This window comes from Oncorhynchus mykiss, chromosome 13 (assembly GCF_057628025.1).
Source record: "Oncorhynchus mykiss isolate SJ-2025 chromosome 13, ASM5762802v1, whole genome shotgun sequence".
NCBI lineage: Eukaryota > Metazoa > Chordata > Actinopteri > Salmoniformes > Salmonidae > Oncorhynchus > Oncorhynchus mykiss.
This window is the reverse complement of record NC_143034.1, coordinates 15,425,001-15,441,949: the sequence shown is the minus strand read 5'-3', so window position 1 is coordinate 15,441,949 and position 16,949 is coordinate 15,425,001. Positions and strand designations below refer to the sequence as shown.

The following is a 16,949-nucleotide window of genomic DNA, read 5'->3' as shown; positions in this document are numbered from 1 at the left end:
TCTCTCTCTCTCTCTCTCTCTCTCTCTCTCTCTCTCTCTCTCTCTCTCTCTCTCTCTCTCTCTCTCTCTCTCTCTCTCTCTCTCTCTCTCTCTCTCTCTCTCTCTCTCTCTCTCTCTCTCTCTCTCTCTCTCTCTCTCTCTCTCTCTCTCTCTCTCTCTCTCTCTCTCTCTCTCTCTCTCTCTCTCTCTCTCTCTCTCTCTCTCTCTCTCTCTCTCTCTCTCTCTCTCTCTCTCTCTCTCTCTCTCTCTCTCTCTCTCTCTCTCTCTCTCTCTCTCTCTCTCTCTCTCTCTCTCTCTCTCTCTCTCGGCATTAGAGCCAGGCCTTGTCCTTAATGGTACCTTATGATTCCAGAATCATGGGTATTAATATGTAGTTGGTCCCCCATTTGCTGCTATAACAGCCTCCATTCTACTGGGAAAGCAGTTTGGAACTCAGTAGTGAGTGTTTCAACCGAGGACAGAGGATTTTTATGAGCTCTCCAGTAAGGCCATTCTACTGTCAATGTTTGTCTATGAAGATTGCATGGCTGTGTGATTTGATTTTATACACCTGTCAGCAACGGGTGTGGCTGAAATAACCAAATCCACTAATTTGAAGGGGTGTCCACATACTTTAGTATATATAGTGTATTGATATGGTAGTTTCTATAATGGTACCTCATCAGCATAACGTCAAATCTCTTCTTTACCATGAACAAATGTGTGGAATGTCATTCAGCTATTAACTTCAGCCAATGAGCATGGCTCACTAAGGCAAACCCACCCCGCTTTCTGATTAACCTATGGGCTCACTCGACAATAATCACTTCCCTTTCTGATTAACCTATGGGCTCACTCGACAATAATCACTTCCCTTTCTGATTAACCTATGGGCTCACTCGACAATAATCACTTCCCTTTCTGATTAACCTATGGGCTCACTCTGACAATAATCACTTCCCTTTCTGATTAACCTATGGGCTCACTCGACAATAATCACTTCCCTTTCTGATTAACCTATGGGCTCACTCGGCAATAATCACTTCCCTTTCTGATTAACCTATGGGCTCACTCGGCAATAATCACTTCCCTTTCTGATTAACCTATGGGCTCACTCTGACAATAATCACTTCCCTTTCTGATTAACCTATGGGCTCACTCGAAAATAATCACTTCCCTTTCTGATTAACCTATGGGCTCACTCGGCAATAATCACTTCCCTTTCTGATTAACCTATGGGCTCACTCGGCAATAATCACTTCCCTTTCTGTCAACCTATGGGCTCACTCGGCAATAATCACTTCCCTTTCTGTCAACCTATGGGCTCACTCGACAATAATCACTTCCCTTTCTGTCAACCTATGGGCATAAATCTCAGGGAGCATTTATATGTCAACTCATCCCTTGTCTCTCACTTGATGTTCTGCAGTCTTCCAATGACCTTCCACCTCCTCCACACCACCAGCGTAACAACCTGGAGGCTAGTCATCAGAACCCCGTTGTCCAAGAGGGGTTATAGTATTCTCAATGACCTTCCACCTCCTCCACACCACCAGCGTAACAACCTGGAGGCTAGTCATCAGAACCCCGTTGTCCAAGAGGGGTTATTGTATTCTGTCTCTGATGTCATTCAGTTAAGACGGTACTCGATTGAACTCTCTGATCTTCTAGAAGGATTTGTCTTTGAGGCCTGCGGCAAGACCACTGATTCAACCCAACCACACAGCTCCTCACCCATTCAAACGGTCTACAGTCACCATTTTGTAGCGAGCAGCAGTGGGCCTATTTCTGTAGCTTGGACTCACTACCAGCCCGATTCAAACCAAGGTGCACAGTAACCATTCCAGGACCAGACAACAGCGTGGATATTTCAACGCCTTGGACAGCTACACAGACCTCTGGTAGCAAATCACAGAGAGAGCATTACAACAGTATGTGGACAGCTACACAGACCTCTGGTAGCAAGTCACAGAGAGAGAGCCTTACAACAGTATGTGGACAGCTACACAGACCTCTGGTAGCAAGTCACAGAGAGAGCATTACAACAGTATGTGGACAGCTACACAGACCTCTGGTAGCAAGTCACAGAGAGAGCATTACAACAGTATGTGGACAGCTACACAGACCTCTGGTAGCAAGTCACAAAGAGAGCATTACAACAGTATGTGGACAGCTACACAGACCTCTGGTAGCAAGTCACAAAGAGAGCATTACAACAGTATGTGGACAGCTACACAGGCCTCTGGTAGCAAGTCGCAGAGAGCATTACAACAGTATGTGGACAGCTACACAGTCCTCTGGTAGCAAGTCACAGAGAGAGAGCATTACAACAGTATGTGGACAGCTACACAGACCTCTGGTAGCAAGTCACAGAGAGAGAGCCTTACAACAGTATGTGGACAGCTACACAGACCTCTGGTAGCAAGTCACAGAGAGAGAGCCTTACAACAGTATGTGGACAGCTACACAGACCTCTGGTAGCAAGTCACAGAGAGAGCATTACAACAGTATGTGGACAGCTACACAGACCTCTGGTAGCAAGTCACAGAGAGAGCATTACAACAGTATGTGGACAGCTACACAGACCTCTGGTAGCAAGTCACAGAGAGAGCATTACAACAGTATGTGGACAGCTACACAGACCTTTGGTAGCAAGTCACAGAGAGAGCATTACAACAGTATGTGGACAGCTACACAGACCTCTGGTAGCAAGTCACAGAGAGAGAGCCTTACAACAGTATGTGGACAGCTACACAGACCTCTGGTAGCAAGTCACAGAGAGAGCATTACAACAGTATGTGGACAGCTACACAGACCTCTGGTAGCAAGTCACACAGAGAGCATTACAACAGTATGTGGACAGCTACACAGACCTCTGGTAGCAAGTCACAGAGAGAGCATTACAACAGTATGTGGACAGCTACACAGACCTTTGGTAGCAAGTCACAGAGAGAGCATTACAACAGTATGTGGACAGCTACACAGACCTCTGGTAGCAAGTCACAGAGAGCATTACAACAGTATGTGGACAGCTACACAGACCTCTGGTAGCAAGTCACAGAGAGAGCATTACAACAGTATGTGGACAGCTACACAGACCTCTGGTAGCAAGTCACACAGAGAGCATTACAACAGTATGTGGACAGCTACACAGACCTCTGGTAGCAAGTCACAGAGAGAGAGCCTTACAACAGTATGTGGACAGCTACACAGACCTCTGGTAGCAAGTCACAGAGAGAGCATTACAACAGTATGTGGACAGCTACACAGACCTCTGGTAGCAAGTCACAGAGAGAGCATTACAACAGTATGTGGACAGCTACACAGACCTCTGGTAGCAAGTCACAGAGAGAGCATTACAAAAGTATGTGGACAGCTACACAGACCTCTGGTAGCAAGTCACAAAGAGAGCATTACAACAGTATGTGGACAGCTACACAGGCCTCTGGTAGCAAGTCGCAGAGAGCATTACAACAGTATGTGGACAGCTACACAGTCCTCTGGTAGCAAGTCACAGAGAGAGAGCATTACAACAGTATGTGGACAGCTACACAGACCTCTGGTAGCAAGTCACAGAGAGAGAGCCTTACAACAGTATGTGGACAGCTACACAGACCTCTGGTAGCAAGTCACAGAGAGAGAGCCTTACAACAGTATGTGGACAGCTACACAGACCTCTGGTAGCAAGTCACAGAGAGAGCATTACAACAGTATGTGGACAGCTACACAGACCTCTGGTAGCAAGTCACAGAGAGAGCATTACAACAGTATGTGGACAGCTACACAGACCTCTGGTAGCAAGTCACAGAGAGAGCCTTACAACAGTATGTGGACAGCTACACAGACCTCTGGCAGCAAGTCACAGAGAGAGCATTACAACAGTATGTGGACAGCTACACAGACCTTTGGTAGCAAGTCACAGAGAGAGCATTACAACAGTATGTGGACAGCTACACAGACCTCTGGTAGCAAGTCACAGAGAGAGAGCATTACAACAGTATGTGGACAGCTACACAGACCTCTGGTAGCAAGTCACAGAGATAGCATTACAACAGTATGTGGACAGCTACACAGACCTCTGGTAGCAAGTCACAGAGAGGGCATTACAACAGTATGTGGACAGCTACACAGGCCTCTGGTAGCAAGTCACAGAGAGGGCATTACAACAGTATGTGGACAGCTACACAGACCTCTGGTAGCAAGTCACAGAGAGGGCATTACAACAGTATGTGGACAGCTACACAGACCTCTGGTAGCAAGTCGCAGAGAGAGCATTACAACAGTATGTGGACAGCTACACAGACCTCTGGTAGCAAGTCACAGAGAGAGCATTACAACAGTATGTGGACAGCTACACAGACCTCTGGTAGCAAGTCACAGAGAGAGCATTACAACAGTATGTGGACAGCTACACAGGCCTCTGGTAGCAAGTCACAGAGAGGGCATTACAACAGTATGTGGACAGCTACACAGACATCTGGTAGCAAGTCACAGAGAGGGCATTACAACAGTATGTGGACAGCTACACAGACCTCTGGTAGCAAGTCACAGAGAGAGCATTACAACAGTATGTGGACAGCTACACAGACCTCTGGTAGCAAGTCACAGAGAGAGCATTACAACAGTATGTGGACAGCTACACAGACCTCTGGTAGCAAGTCACAGAGAGGGCATTACAACAGTATGTGGACAGCTACACAGGCCTCTGGTAGCAAGTCACAGAGAGGGCATTACAACAGTATGTGGACAGCTACACAGACCTCTGGTAGCAAGTCACAGAGAGCATTACAACAGTATGTGGACAGCTACACAGACCTCTGGTAGCAAGTCACAGAGAGCATTACAACAGTATGTGGACAGCTACACAGACCTCTGTTAGCAAGTCACAGAGAGAATTACAACAGTATGTGGACAGCTACACAGACCTCTGGTAGCAAGTCACAGAGAGCATTACAACAGTATGTGGACAGCTACACAGACCTCTGGTATCAAGTCACAGAGAGAGCATTACAACAGTATGTGGACAGCTACACAGACCTCTGGTAGCAAGTCACAGAGAGAGCATTACAACAGTATGTGGACAGCTACACAGACCTCTGGTAGCAAGTCACAGAGAGGGCATTACAACAGTATGTGGACAGCTACACAGACCTCTGGTAGCAAGTCACAGAGAGCATTACAACAGTATGTGGACAGCTACACAGACCTCTGGTAGCAAGTCACAGAGAGAGCATTCCAACAGTATGTGGACAGCTACACAGACCTCTGGTAGCAAGTCACAGAGAGCATTACAACAGTATGTGGACAGCTACACAGACCTCTGGTAGCAAGTCACAGAGAGCATTACAACATTATGTGGACAGCTACACAGACCTCTGGTAGCAAGTCACAGAGAGAGCATTACAACAGTATGTGGACAGCTACACAGACCTCTGGTAGCAAGTCACAGAGAGAGCATTACAACAGTATGTGGACAGCTACACAGACCTCTGGTAGCAAGTCACAGAGAGGGCATTACAACAGTATGTGGACAGCTACACAGACCTCTGGTAGCAAGTCACAGAGAGAGCATTACAACAGCTGAAAGAGGGAGAGGTAGAAAGATTGAGAGTACCTCACAAAACCTCCACCCTCAGTCCCACCCATTCCTTCCCCCTCAACCTCTCACCCCTGCTGCCTATCCAGGTGCTCTGCCTCCATTCCTACTTCCCCTTCCCCGTCCCCCCTGAGGTCAGGAGCCCCCCCACCAAGCAACACATGAAGATCAATCTGTATATAAGCTCTGGTACTTACCCCTCAACCACTACTCCCTATCCAGGTGTTGTTCCCCATAGACATAGTAGCTCTATGTCTATATGTTTATCACCTTCTCCTGCTGAAGGGTTTCTCAAACTCAGTCCGGGGCCCCTCCTGGGAGCACGTTCTGTTTCTCTCCTCTGGCACTACACAGCTGATTCAAACCATCAAAGCTTGATGATGAGTTGATTATTTGAATCAGCTGTGTAGTGCCAGAGGAGAAAAACAGAACGTGCTCCCAGGAGGGGCCCCGGACCGAGTTTGAGAAACCCTTCCCCTACAGAATCTTCTGTCAGTGTCGCAGTGAGTCAGGATAACTACGCCACGAAACCTCCACCCTGGCCGCGTCCCAATTGGTTCCCTATATCCTAGATAGTGCACTTCTTTTGACCAGAGTCAAATGGGCCATGGTCAAAAGTAGCGCACTACATAGGGAATAGGGTGTAATTTGGGACGTAGCCCTGGTGTTCTCCCCCCCCCCCCCCCCCCCCATCTCCCTACAGTACCTTCTACCAGGGTCCTGGTGTCCCCCCCAGCCCCTTCTCCCTATAGTACCTTCTACCAGGGTCCTGGTGTCCCCCTACAGTACCTTCTACCAGGGTCCCGGTGTCCCCCCCTCCCCCTTCTCTGCCCCCCCCCCCCCTTCTCCCTACAGCACCTTCTACCAGGGTCCTGGTGTACCCCTACAGTACCTTCTACCAGGGTCCTGGTGTCCCCCCCTCCCCCTTCTCTGCCCCCCCCCCCCCTTCTCCCTACAGTACCTTCTACCAGGGTCCTGGTGTTCTCCCCCCCCCCCCCCCATCCCCCTACAGTACCTTCTACCAGGGTCCTGGTGTTCTCTCCCCCCCCCCCCCCCATCTCCCTTCAGTACCTTCAACCAGGGTCCTGGTGTTCTCCCCCCCCCCCCCCCCCATCCCCCTACAGTACCTTCTACCAGGGTCCTGGTGTTCTTCCCCCCCCCCCCCCCCCATCCCCCTACAGTACCTTCTACCAGGGTCCCAGTGAACCAGCGGTACAGGTATCTGGCCACCCTGAGGAGTCGTCTCTTGCACCTTCTTCTGCGATGGCCCATTGCAATTGTTGGTTATGGTTGTGTAGTTGCAGGTTTAAGGTTATGGTCGTAAGGTTGCAGTTCTCTGTGTTAGTGGTCCTATGGTTCTATGGGTTCTGTAGTTGAGGCTCTACAATCCCAGGTCTACTGTAGTCCAGGGTTTGTAATCCTATTTTCAAGGAGTTCAGTTCCTCTTCTTCTACAGAGAGCTCTGTTAGGACTGGATCTCCATCTGGGTCTGGGTCAAGATGAGCAGCGACTAAACGTCTTTTCATTTCTATGTCTCTCTCTCCTTCTCTCTCTCTCTCTCTCTCTCTCCCTGTCTGTATCTCTCCTCTCTCTCATTGTCTCTCCCTGTCTGTATCTCTCACTCCCTCTTTCCTTCTCGCTCTCTCTCTCTCTCTGTCTGTCTCTCTCTCCTTCTCTCTCTCTCTCTCTCTCCTTGTCTCTCTCTCCTTCTCTCTCTCCTTGTCTCTCCCTGTCTGTATCTCTCTCTCTCTCTCTCTCTCTCTCTCTCTCTCTGTATCTCTCACTCCCTCTCTCATTCTCTCTCTCTCTCTCTCTCTCTTGCTCCCTGTCTGACTCTCTCTCTCCCTCTCTCCTTCTCTCTCTCAGGTCCTGGAGAGCTTGTTCAAATCAGATCCACTTGTTGCGATCTGGTCTTAAAGAGGAAACTGTGTCCTCTCCCCAGGGCTTCCTCTCTCTGGATCTCTCTCTCTTTCTCTGTCCCTGTCTTCTGCATCTCTCTTTCCTCTTTCTCTATCAATCTCTTTCTCACTCTCACTCTCTCTCTCTGGGTGAAGTTATCTCTAGGTCCAGTACTAGGATCAGCTTCCCCCCCTTATCAAAACTTTAAATGCAAAACTGACCCTAGGGGCAACTTCACTCTACACCGAACCACTCAGTGTTCCTCCATCTGTCACACCCAAAGTGAAATTCCCCTTTTGCATTTCCACCACTAATGGTTAAGCTTAGGATTGGAGGAGGCGAAGCTGATCCTAGATCTGTATCTGTAGGAAACCTTGAAGCGACACACTCAAGAGGTCAAGGGTCAGAAAAGGAAGTCTCATTGTTATGTTCTCTCTCTTTCTTCTCTTCTTTCTTCTTCCCAATGTTTCTTTCTCTCATGTTTTCCTTTGTTCCAGTCCTTGTGGTGATTGAAACGCTCCCTTTCTCTTCTTCCTCTCTTCTCGATTATTTTTTCACCTCCTCTTTCACTTTTTTTTCTCCCTTGTGGTGAAACACCTCTCTTTTTGCTCTCCTCTCCTCTCCTCTCTTTTCACTCTCCTCTCTCTCTGCTCTCCTCTCCTCTCTCTCTGCTCTCTTCTCCTCTCTCTCTGCTCTCCTCTATCTCTGCTCTCCTCTATCTCTGCTCTCCTCTCTCTTTTCACTCTCCTCTTCTCTATCTCTGCTCTCCCTTTTCACTCTCCTCTTCTCTATCTCTCCTCTCCTCTCCTCTCTCTGCTCTCCTCTCTGCTCTCCTCTATCTCTGCTCTCCTCTCCTCTCTCTCTGCTCTCTTCTATCTCTGCTCTGCTCTGTATCTCTGCTCTGCTCTCCTCTATCTCTGCTCTCCTCTCTCTTTTCACTCTCCTCTTCTCTATCTCTGCTCTCCTCTCTCTTTTCACTCTCCTCTTCTCTATCTCTGCTCTCCTCTCTCTTTTCACTCTCCTCTATCTCTGCTCTCCTCTCCCTTTTCACTCTCCTCTATCTCTGCTCTCCTCTCCTCTCTCTGCTCTCCTCTCCTCTCCTCTCTCTGCTCTCCTCTCTGCTCTGCTCTCCTCTATCTCTGCTCTCCTCTCCCTTTTCACTCTCCTCTCCTCTCTTCTCCTCTCTGCTCTCCACTCTCCGCTCTCCTCTCTCTCCCCTCTCTCTGCTCTCCTCTCCTCTCCTTCTCTGCTCTCCTCTCTCTCTGCTCTCCTCCCCTCTCCTCTCTTTCTGCTCTCCTCTCCTCTCTCTCCTCTCTGCTCTCCTCTCTCTCTCTCCTCTCTCTCTAATCTCCTCTCTCTCTACTCTCCCCTCTCCTCTCTCTTTGCTTGAGGTGATGCAACACTTCGTGTTTGCACGGATATGACCGGTGATCTTTCCTTGTGTGCCGTTCTGTTTGATCAGAAAACATCTCACACTCATCTGTCTCTATCAATCTCTTCTCTCCGCCCTCTTCTATATAATAATTTGTCCTCCCTCTCTCTTTCACTCACCTTTTGTTTAACACCTCTCTCTCTCTCAATCGTTCTCTGCTCCGCCAGCGAATTAGAGTTGATGATCATCGCCATGGAAACGTCACAATCCACACTGACCGGTTTAAAGGCCAACCAACACAAAGTGCATTGTCCTCGGTTTCACCTCATCATATCTGAACCATTACAGGGGGAATTGTAAAACAGGCCTTAGATCAGTGTGTAGTGGTGAATTGATTATATTCCACATCAAGCTCCTACAACAACACAGAGGGGAACAATACACATGATTAATAAGGCTGTTCTACCTCGAGCATATTGTACAATCTGGGGCTGTATATATCAAGCTGTATCAGTGCTGGTCTAGGATCAGTTAAACCTTTATTAGATCATAATCAATAAGACCTTATGGACAGGAGGGACCTGGGCCAGTATCCACAAAGCCTCAGAGTAGGAGTACTGATCTAGAATCAGTTTGGCCTTTTAGATCATAATTGATATGAGCATATGGACAGGGGGTGGGACCTGATCCTAGACCAGCACTATTACTCTGAGACTTGATACATAGTGATTGATGTCTGATAGACAGTGTTGCCACCTGGTGAGCCCAGCAGGTCGTCAGCCTCGAGGGGATGTTATGTGTCATTTCTTCCACCAGGTGGAAGTGTTGAGCTACTTTGTGGCAACGTCGAACCAGAAAACATCCGCTTCAAACGAGAACACCTGGGTTTGTTCCACTCCCAACTGGCTTCCTATTCCCTATAGAGTGCACTACTTTTGACCAGGGTCAATGGTGGTGCACTAAATAGTGAATAGGGTGCCATTTGGGACTATCCTGTACTATAATAACTACAGCAGGCATATGACGAGATGAGTTTTATTCAGGAGGCAGGTAGTCTAGCGGTTAGAGACAGGTAGCCTAGCGGTTAGAGACAGGTAGCCTAGCGGTTAGAGACAGGTAGCCTAGCGGTTAGAGACAGGTAGCCTAGCAGTTAGAGACAGGTAGCCTGGCGGTTAGAGACAGGTAGCCTGGCGGTTAGAGACAGGTAGCCTAGCGGTTAGAGACAGGTAGCCTAGCGGTTAGAGACAGGTAGCCTAGCGGTTAGAGACAGGTAGCCTAGCGGTTAGAGACAGGTAGCCTAGCGGTTAGAGGCAGGTAACCTAGTGGTTAGAGACAGGTAGCCTAGCGGTTAGAGACAGGTAGGCTAGTGGTTAGAGACAGGTAGCCTAGTGGTTAGAGACAGGTAGCCTAGTGGTTAGAGGCAGGTAACCTAGTGGTTAGAGACAGGTAGCCTAGTGGTTAGAGACAGGTAGCCTAGTGGTTAGAGACAGGTAGCCTAGTGGTTAGAGACAGGTAGCCTAGTGGTTAGAGACAGGTAGCCTAGTGGTTAGAGGCAGGTAGGCTAGTGGTTAGAGACAGGTAGCCTAGTGGTTAGAGACAGGTAGCCTAGTGGTTAGAGACAGGTAGCCTAGCGGTTAGAGACAGGTAGCCTAGCGGTTAGAGCGTTGGGCCAGTAACCGAATCCCTGAGCTGACAAAATCTGTGGTTCTGCCCCTGAACAGGCAGTTAACCCACTGTTCCTAGACCAGTTAACCCACTGTTCCTAGACCAGTTAACCCACTGTTCCTAGACCAGTTAACCCGCTGTTCCTAGACCAGTTAACCCGCTGTTCCTAGACCAGTTAACCCGCTGTTCCTAGACCAGTTAACCCGCTGTTCCTAGACCAGTTAACCCGCTGTTCCTAGACCAGTTAACCCGCTGTTCCTAGACCAGTTAACCCGCTGTTCCTAGACCAGTTAACCCGCTGTTCCTAGACCAGTTAACCCACTGTTCCTAGACCAGTTAACCCGCTGTTCCTAGACCAGTTAACCCACTGTTCCTAGACCAGTTAACACACTGTTCCTAGACCAGTTAACCCGCTGTTCCTAGACCAGTTAACCCGCTGTTCCTAGACCAGTTAACCCACTGTTCCTAGACCAGTTAACCCGCTGTTCCTAGACCAGTTAACCCACTGTTCCTAGACCAGTTAACACACTGTTCCTAGACCAGTTAACCCGCTGTTCCTAGACCAGTTAACCCACTGTTCCTAGACCAGTTAACCCACTGTTCCTAGACCAGTTAACCCACTGTTCCTAGACCAGTTAACCCACTGTTCCTAGACCAGTTAACCCACTGTTCCTAGACCAGTTAACCCACTGTTCCTAGGTTGTCATTGTAAATAAGAATTAGTTCTTAACTGACTTGCCTCGTTAAATAAAAGGTAAAATGGTGTAATTTAGTAAGGTTAAATAACTGTAATTTCTCGCATGAACACACACACACACACACACACACACACACACACACACACACACAGTCTTGTGTACCTATAGTCCCCTTGAAGTCAATGATCATAATTTGGACCCTGAGTTTTCCAGGTCACATGGTCAAGGGCTTAATCAAGAACAGGGGGCTATTGAAGTCAGTCCTACAGGAACAGATGAGGGACAATCAGGACAGCAGCTTAAAAAACTAAAAGCCAAAATTCATGACCTAAGAGTGAGTTTAAACCGTTTGGTTTCGCTTGCCAGTGTTGTGTTCATCAGGACACGCAACAAAAAAACGTTTTGAAATGTAAAACTACAAATGAGCGTTTCTCATTACAAAAGTCTAGGTAGACCCCTCCCTGTTTCAGTGTGTTTTTGTCCGTCTCGGACCTAATGAACACAACCCTCCCCGTTGTATAACAATCAATGTTGTGTAACGAATAATGAAAGTGAGGCTTGTGTAATTGATGCAGCCGATGTACACACAGAGACACAAACACACAGAGACACAAACACACACAGATAAAAACAAACACACACACACACACACACACAGCGCCAATGCCATCTGCCCTGAATGGAGGGATTGAACTGTGGCCAAACGACCTCAATAAGGCCAAGGCTCAGTGTGCTGGAAAAGAGACAGGAAGAGATGAGAACACACACACACACACAGACAGACACACACACAGACAGACACACAGACACACACACAGACAGACACACACACACACACACACACATAGACACGGACTGGATGAGAAGAGTGATAGCCTCCCTAATCTAACACGGTATAAACATGGGGATAATATGAAGCGGAGGTCAGAGAGGCTAAACAGCAACGACTCCCAAACATCTGGCCCTCTCTCTCCATCCAACTCTCTCCCTCTTTTTCCTTCTCTCCCCCTCTCTCTGTCTCTCTCTCCCTCAAACTCTCTCCCTCTATTTCCTTCTCTCCCCCTCTCTCTCTCTCCCTCCAACTCTCTCCCTCTTTTTCCTTCTCTCCCCCTCTCTCTCGGTCTCTCTCTCTCTCCCTCCAACTTTCTCCCTCTCCCTGTCTCTCTCTCTGTGTGTGTCTCTCTCTGTGTGTGTTTGTGTGTGTGTGTGTGTGTCATCACATGCATTGTTTCCTGTGTGTGTGTTGTTCATAAGTGTGCATACGTGCCTGTGTGTGTGTATATCTCTGTTTGTTTTTCCATAGCAGGCCAGCTGCTGTGCTGTCGTGGGATTGACAGCTCCTATGTGGCCCGTGGTCCCAACGTTCTGAACTGCAAACCACACACAGTACACTGATACACACACACACTTACCTTACACACACACACACACACACACACTCTGACTAAGGCCCCTCCAGGAATCCCATTGATTACCAATCTGAGATTCAGATCTGAGCCGGCGATGCAGGTTTCTGTGGTGTTATAGAGTTGTTTAATTTACCGTGGGAAAGAGAGGAGCGATTAAAACTAGGGTTACGAAAGCAACACGCTCTCACATCACAATTAGACATCCACGTTCCTCAAACATCACATTTCAAAGTGTTGAAGGTTAAGTTTAGGCCTTAACTCAGAATTCTAAAGGTTAGGCATTAACTCCAAATGGTTGAGGTAAGGGTTAAGGTTGGGACAGGCTTAACCCACCAGAGTCTAAGCCCTGTCTAAGCCCTGTCTAAGGGGATACTACTAAGCTATATGGAATTGTTTTAAGAAGGTCAAACCAAGGATCATTTTGCTATTTGATATGGAATTGTTTTAAGAAGGTCATACCAAGGATCATTTTGATTTTTGATTTTGAATGTTAAGACCCCTTGAAGTATAAAAAACATATATGAAAAAAATGATTTGATGAAAACGTTTATTTGGCCGTACTGCTATTAGCACCAATACAAACACATTGAATAACAGATTCACTACAAGGAACAATGGATAGATAGTCCCCCAAAAAAATCTAAAGGAAGTTTATTCTGAAGTGTCAGTCCTATATCTGAGAAATCAGGAAACAAACATTTTTTTATTATAATTTAAAAAAAGATGTATTTAACCCCTTATTTTGTGCACTAAACAGTCTCAATAATGTTTTTCAACTGGTACTGGGGGACCAACCAACACGGGTTAGTGAGAATCTCACCTTTACACAGAGGGGTTATAGTAGTGTGTAGTCCACACTGGACACGACAGACAGAAGTCGGCTGTACCGACTTCAGACGAGTCCCAAAACGCTAGTCTGGGTCGTAGAGCAAAACAAAGAACACCATCATGTTCATGAGAGTCTCGTCTTTCCACCGATGGGTTTTTAGGCCAAAGCGTTCAGACGATGTTGTGAGAAGAGTGTTTTTGGAGATGTCTCATGGTCTGACAAACCCCCCTCCAGCTCCGTCACAGCAGGCGTGGAAGTGTTACGTCGGTGGACTGAGACGCAGCCAATGAAACAGATCTCTAACTCTCTGCTCCACCCATCCAACATACGGTGTTCACCACAAACAGCCAATGAAACAGATCTCTAGCTCTCTGATCTCCCCATCCAACATACGGTGTTCACCACAAACAGCCAATGAAACAGATCTCTAGCTCTCTGATCTCCCCATCCAACATACGGTGTTCACCACAAACAGCCAATGAAACAGATCTCTAGCTCTCTGATCTCCCCATCCAACATACGGTGTTCACCACAAACAGCCAATGAAACAGATCTCTAGCTCTCTGATCTCCCCATCCAACATACGGTGTTCACCACAAACAGCCAATGAAACAGATCTGTAGCTGAAACCCACAATTTGTATTAGATTTCTGCGAGGGCGCGGACAACCACTCTGGGGGGTTATGACTAAAATATCACTGGGTTGGAACATGTAACCTTCTGAACCAGAGGCAGATGCTTACGGCCATCCACCATCCCCGTCCACATCACCCGAGCAAAACCAAAAACTACTGGAAGGTAACAGCGCTCACTGTTGCCCCTAGTGGACGGTTTCCACGTCAGCGTGTGTTTGTGCGTATGTACGTGTGTGTGTGTGTGTGTGTGTGTGTGTGTGTGTGTGTGTGTGTGTGTGTGTGTGTGTGTGTGTGTGTGTGGTTTTACTATCCAAGTGGCGACATTTTGCCGGTCTGCACAAGGAAAAAGGCTATTTTAGGCTGAGAGGTTAGGTTTAGGGTTAGGATTAAGGTTAGAATTAGGGTTAGGGGTTATGTTTAGGGGTTAGGGGTTATGTTTAGGGGTTAGGGGTCATGTTTAGGGGTTAGGGACAATGGGATTTTGAATGGAAATCAGTTGTCTGGTGCCACAAGGATAATAAAACAAACATGTTCTCATGATGATCTCTTTATATCGCTTCATCATTATTATCCACCTGAAGTTATTGATGCAAGACACACACAAGATCGAGGAACACACACACACACATGTAGCATGTTTAACCCTTGGAGAAATAGAGGATAGAGAAATAGAGTCATCCATCTTTCAGTAATGTATCCATTCATCTTTCACTCATCTATCCATTTTTCACTCATCTATCCATCCATCCATTCATCTTTCACTCATCTATCCATTTATTCATCTTTCACTCATCTATCCATTTTTCACTCATCTATCCATCCATTCATCTTTCACTCATCTATCCATTTTTCACTCATCTATCCATCCATCCATCTGTCACTCATCTATTCATCCATCCATCTTAAGATAGCTTGGTGAGACGGCCACAGATCACAGTCAAATACACAGGATACAAACATTCCTTTCCACCTCAACAAATATAGCTTTTGGAAAAAAATAACATCTACATAAAATCTAATGAACAAAACATCTGGGAACACTAATGCTGTACACATGAAGGTACCATTAGCAATCCTTTCTGATGAAAAGACACACCGGTGGATAAAGCTGGAAATAAACACTTCTTCTCTCTTCCAACTCATTATAGAACTGTCATGCCAAACATGAGCACAAACTGATCTGGGACCAGATCTATCACCATATCAAAATCTGCCGTCTAACACTCTGTCTGAGTCCCAAATGGCAGCCTGGTCCCTACATAGTGCACTACTTTTGACCAGGACCCTATGCACTCAATAGGGATCCATTTGGGATGCACGCGCTGTCTAACACTCCTTCCTGTAAATGATCAAATAATGATTGCGTTATCAGAGACTTTTGTAGAATGAGAATTGCAGTATTTCGGGAGCTGTTTGACAATCTGTCAGAGAGAACAAAAGACTAGAGTTATCGGAGCAGACACACACACCCAGACACCCACACACTGACAGACACAGACACAGACACACACACACACACCCAGACACCCACACACTGACAGACACAGACACAGACACAGACACACACACACACACCCAGACACCCACACACTGACAGACACAGACACACTGACAGACACAGACACAGACACACTGACAGACACAGACACACTGACAGACACACAGACACACTGACAGACACAGACACACACACCCAGACACCCACCCAGAGCATTAAATAGAAAATGAATATGAGTGTGTCTGCAACCAAACATTGGCTGATCCCTCCTTGTCTCAAATTATACTTTTATCTTCCCAGGCTGAGCCTCCAAATGGCACCCTATTCCCTACATAAAGCACTACTTTGACCCAAACGTAGTGCACTATATAGGGAATAGGGTGCCATTTGGCATGCAACCACAGTCAAGGGAAGAACAGTACAACAACAGTTGGGAGGTGGAAATTGTTGCTAACAGACTGAGGCACCTCAAATTGTGACATTTGATGGACAAACGTGTCTGTCATTAGATCACACTCATAGTGAGCCAAGGGCTCTGTGACAATATTTTCTTCGCTTAACTAGCTTCCTTTCCTCATCTCCTCTCCTTAAAATGTCCCCTAATAAGTGAGAGGGATGGTTGAGTTAGAAACATACCACTTCCACCAATACATCGAACAGAGGAAGGAAGAAAGGAAGGACATCAAGGAAGGAAGGAAGGAAGGAACAAGGAAGCAAGGAAGGAAGGAAGGAAGGAACAACCAATCCCACCTCTCTCCCGTTCAAACAGACCAAACTCCAAACACTACAAGGACCATAGAAATGGAATGGATGATATTTCTATGTTCAGGACCATGGAGAGCGCCACGTGACTCGGCTTGTTTCAGCACCTCAGACCTGGTCGTAAGCCTGGAGCATGGATACATTGCCGGAAGCAAACCGTATGTCTCGAGAGAATACCTCAGTCTACATGTTTTCACCTCTCTCAATATATTTGACTATAAATGGAGGAGAGGAGATGAGGAGAGACGGCGCTACCTTAGACGATTGAGATGCAGCCCTCGTCCGCTAACTAACAATAGACTGTTCATCATTCGTTAGAAACAACCCCCTAAAATCAACAGTAATTAGACGCCTCATTCATTCATTCATTTTCCGCCCGTGCCATTATCCCAGGGCGCCCTTAACAGTGACCTTGGTCGGTTGCCCGTGTCGCGAGAGCCGGCAGAACTTATGACTAGGCAGGGAAATTATCCATATCGGTGGATCCCATTTCTCCCGCCCGCTCGTCAAACTACCGCTCGGGGTCCGGGATGGAGTCGGACCGTTAAACCGCCGCTGCTGACTCATCAAATCAGGCCACGCGGCACGCGCTGTGACATTTAAAAAA

General features: G+C 47.3%; 1 protein-coding gene across 3 annotated transcripts in view; it reads right to left on the bottom strand.

Moving 5' to 3' along the window:
• Nucleotides 1-16,949, bottom strand: part of LOC110494866 (A-type potassium channel modulatory protein KCNIP2) — a 28,633-nt gene that overhangs the window by 10,615 nt on the left and 1,069 nt on the right. Inside the window, exon 1 of one of the 3 annotated variants that reach the window (XM_036949059.2) lies at nucleotides 6,760-7,138. The exons of 1 other annotated variant lie outside the window; for it this stretch is intronic. In XM_036949059.2, the coding sequence (XP_036804954.1) occupies nucleotides 6,760-6,847 (88 nt within the window). In that variant the 5' untranslated portion in view covers nucleotides 6,848-7,138. Of the gene's footprint in view, nucleotides 1-6,759; nucleotides 7,139-16,949 lie in introns of those variants that run through there. One more of the 3 variants, XM_036949057.2, reaches the window with a different exon arrangement.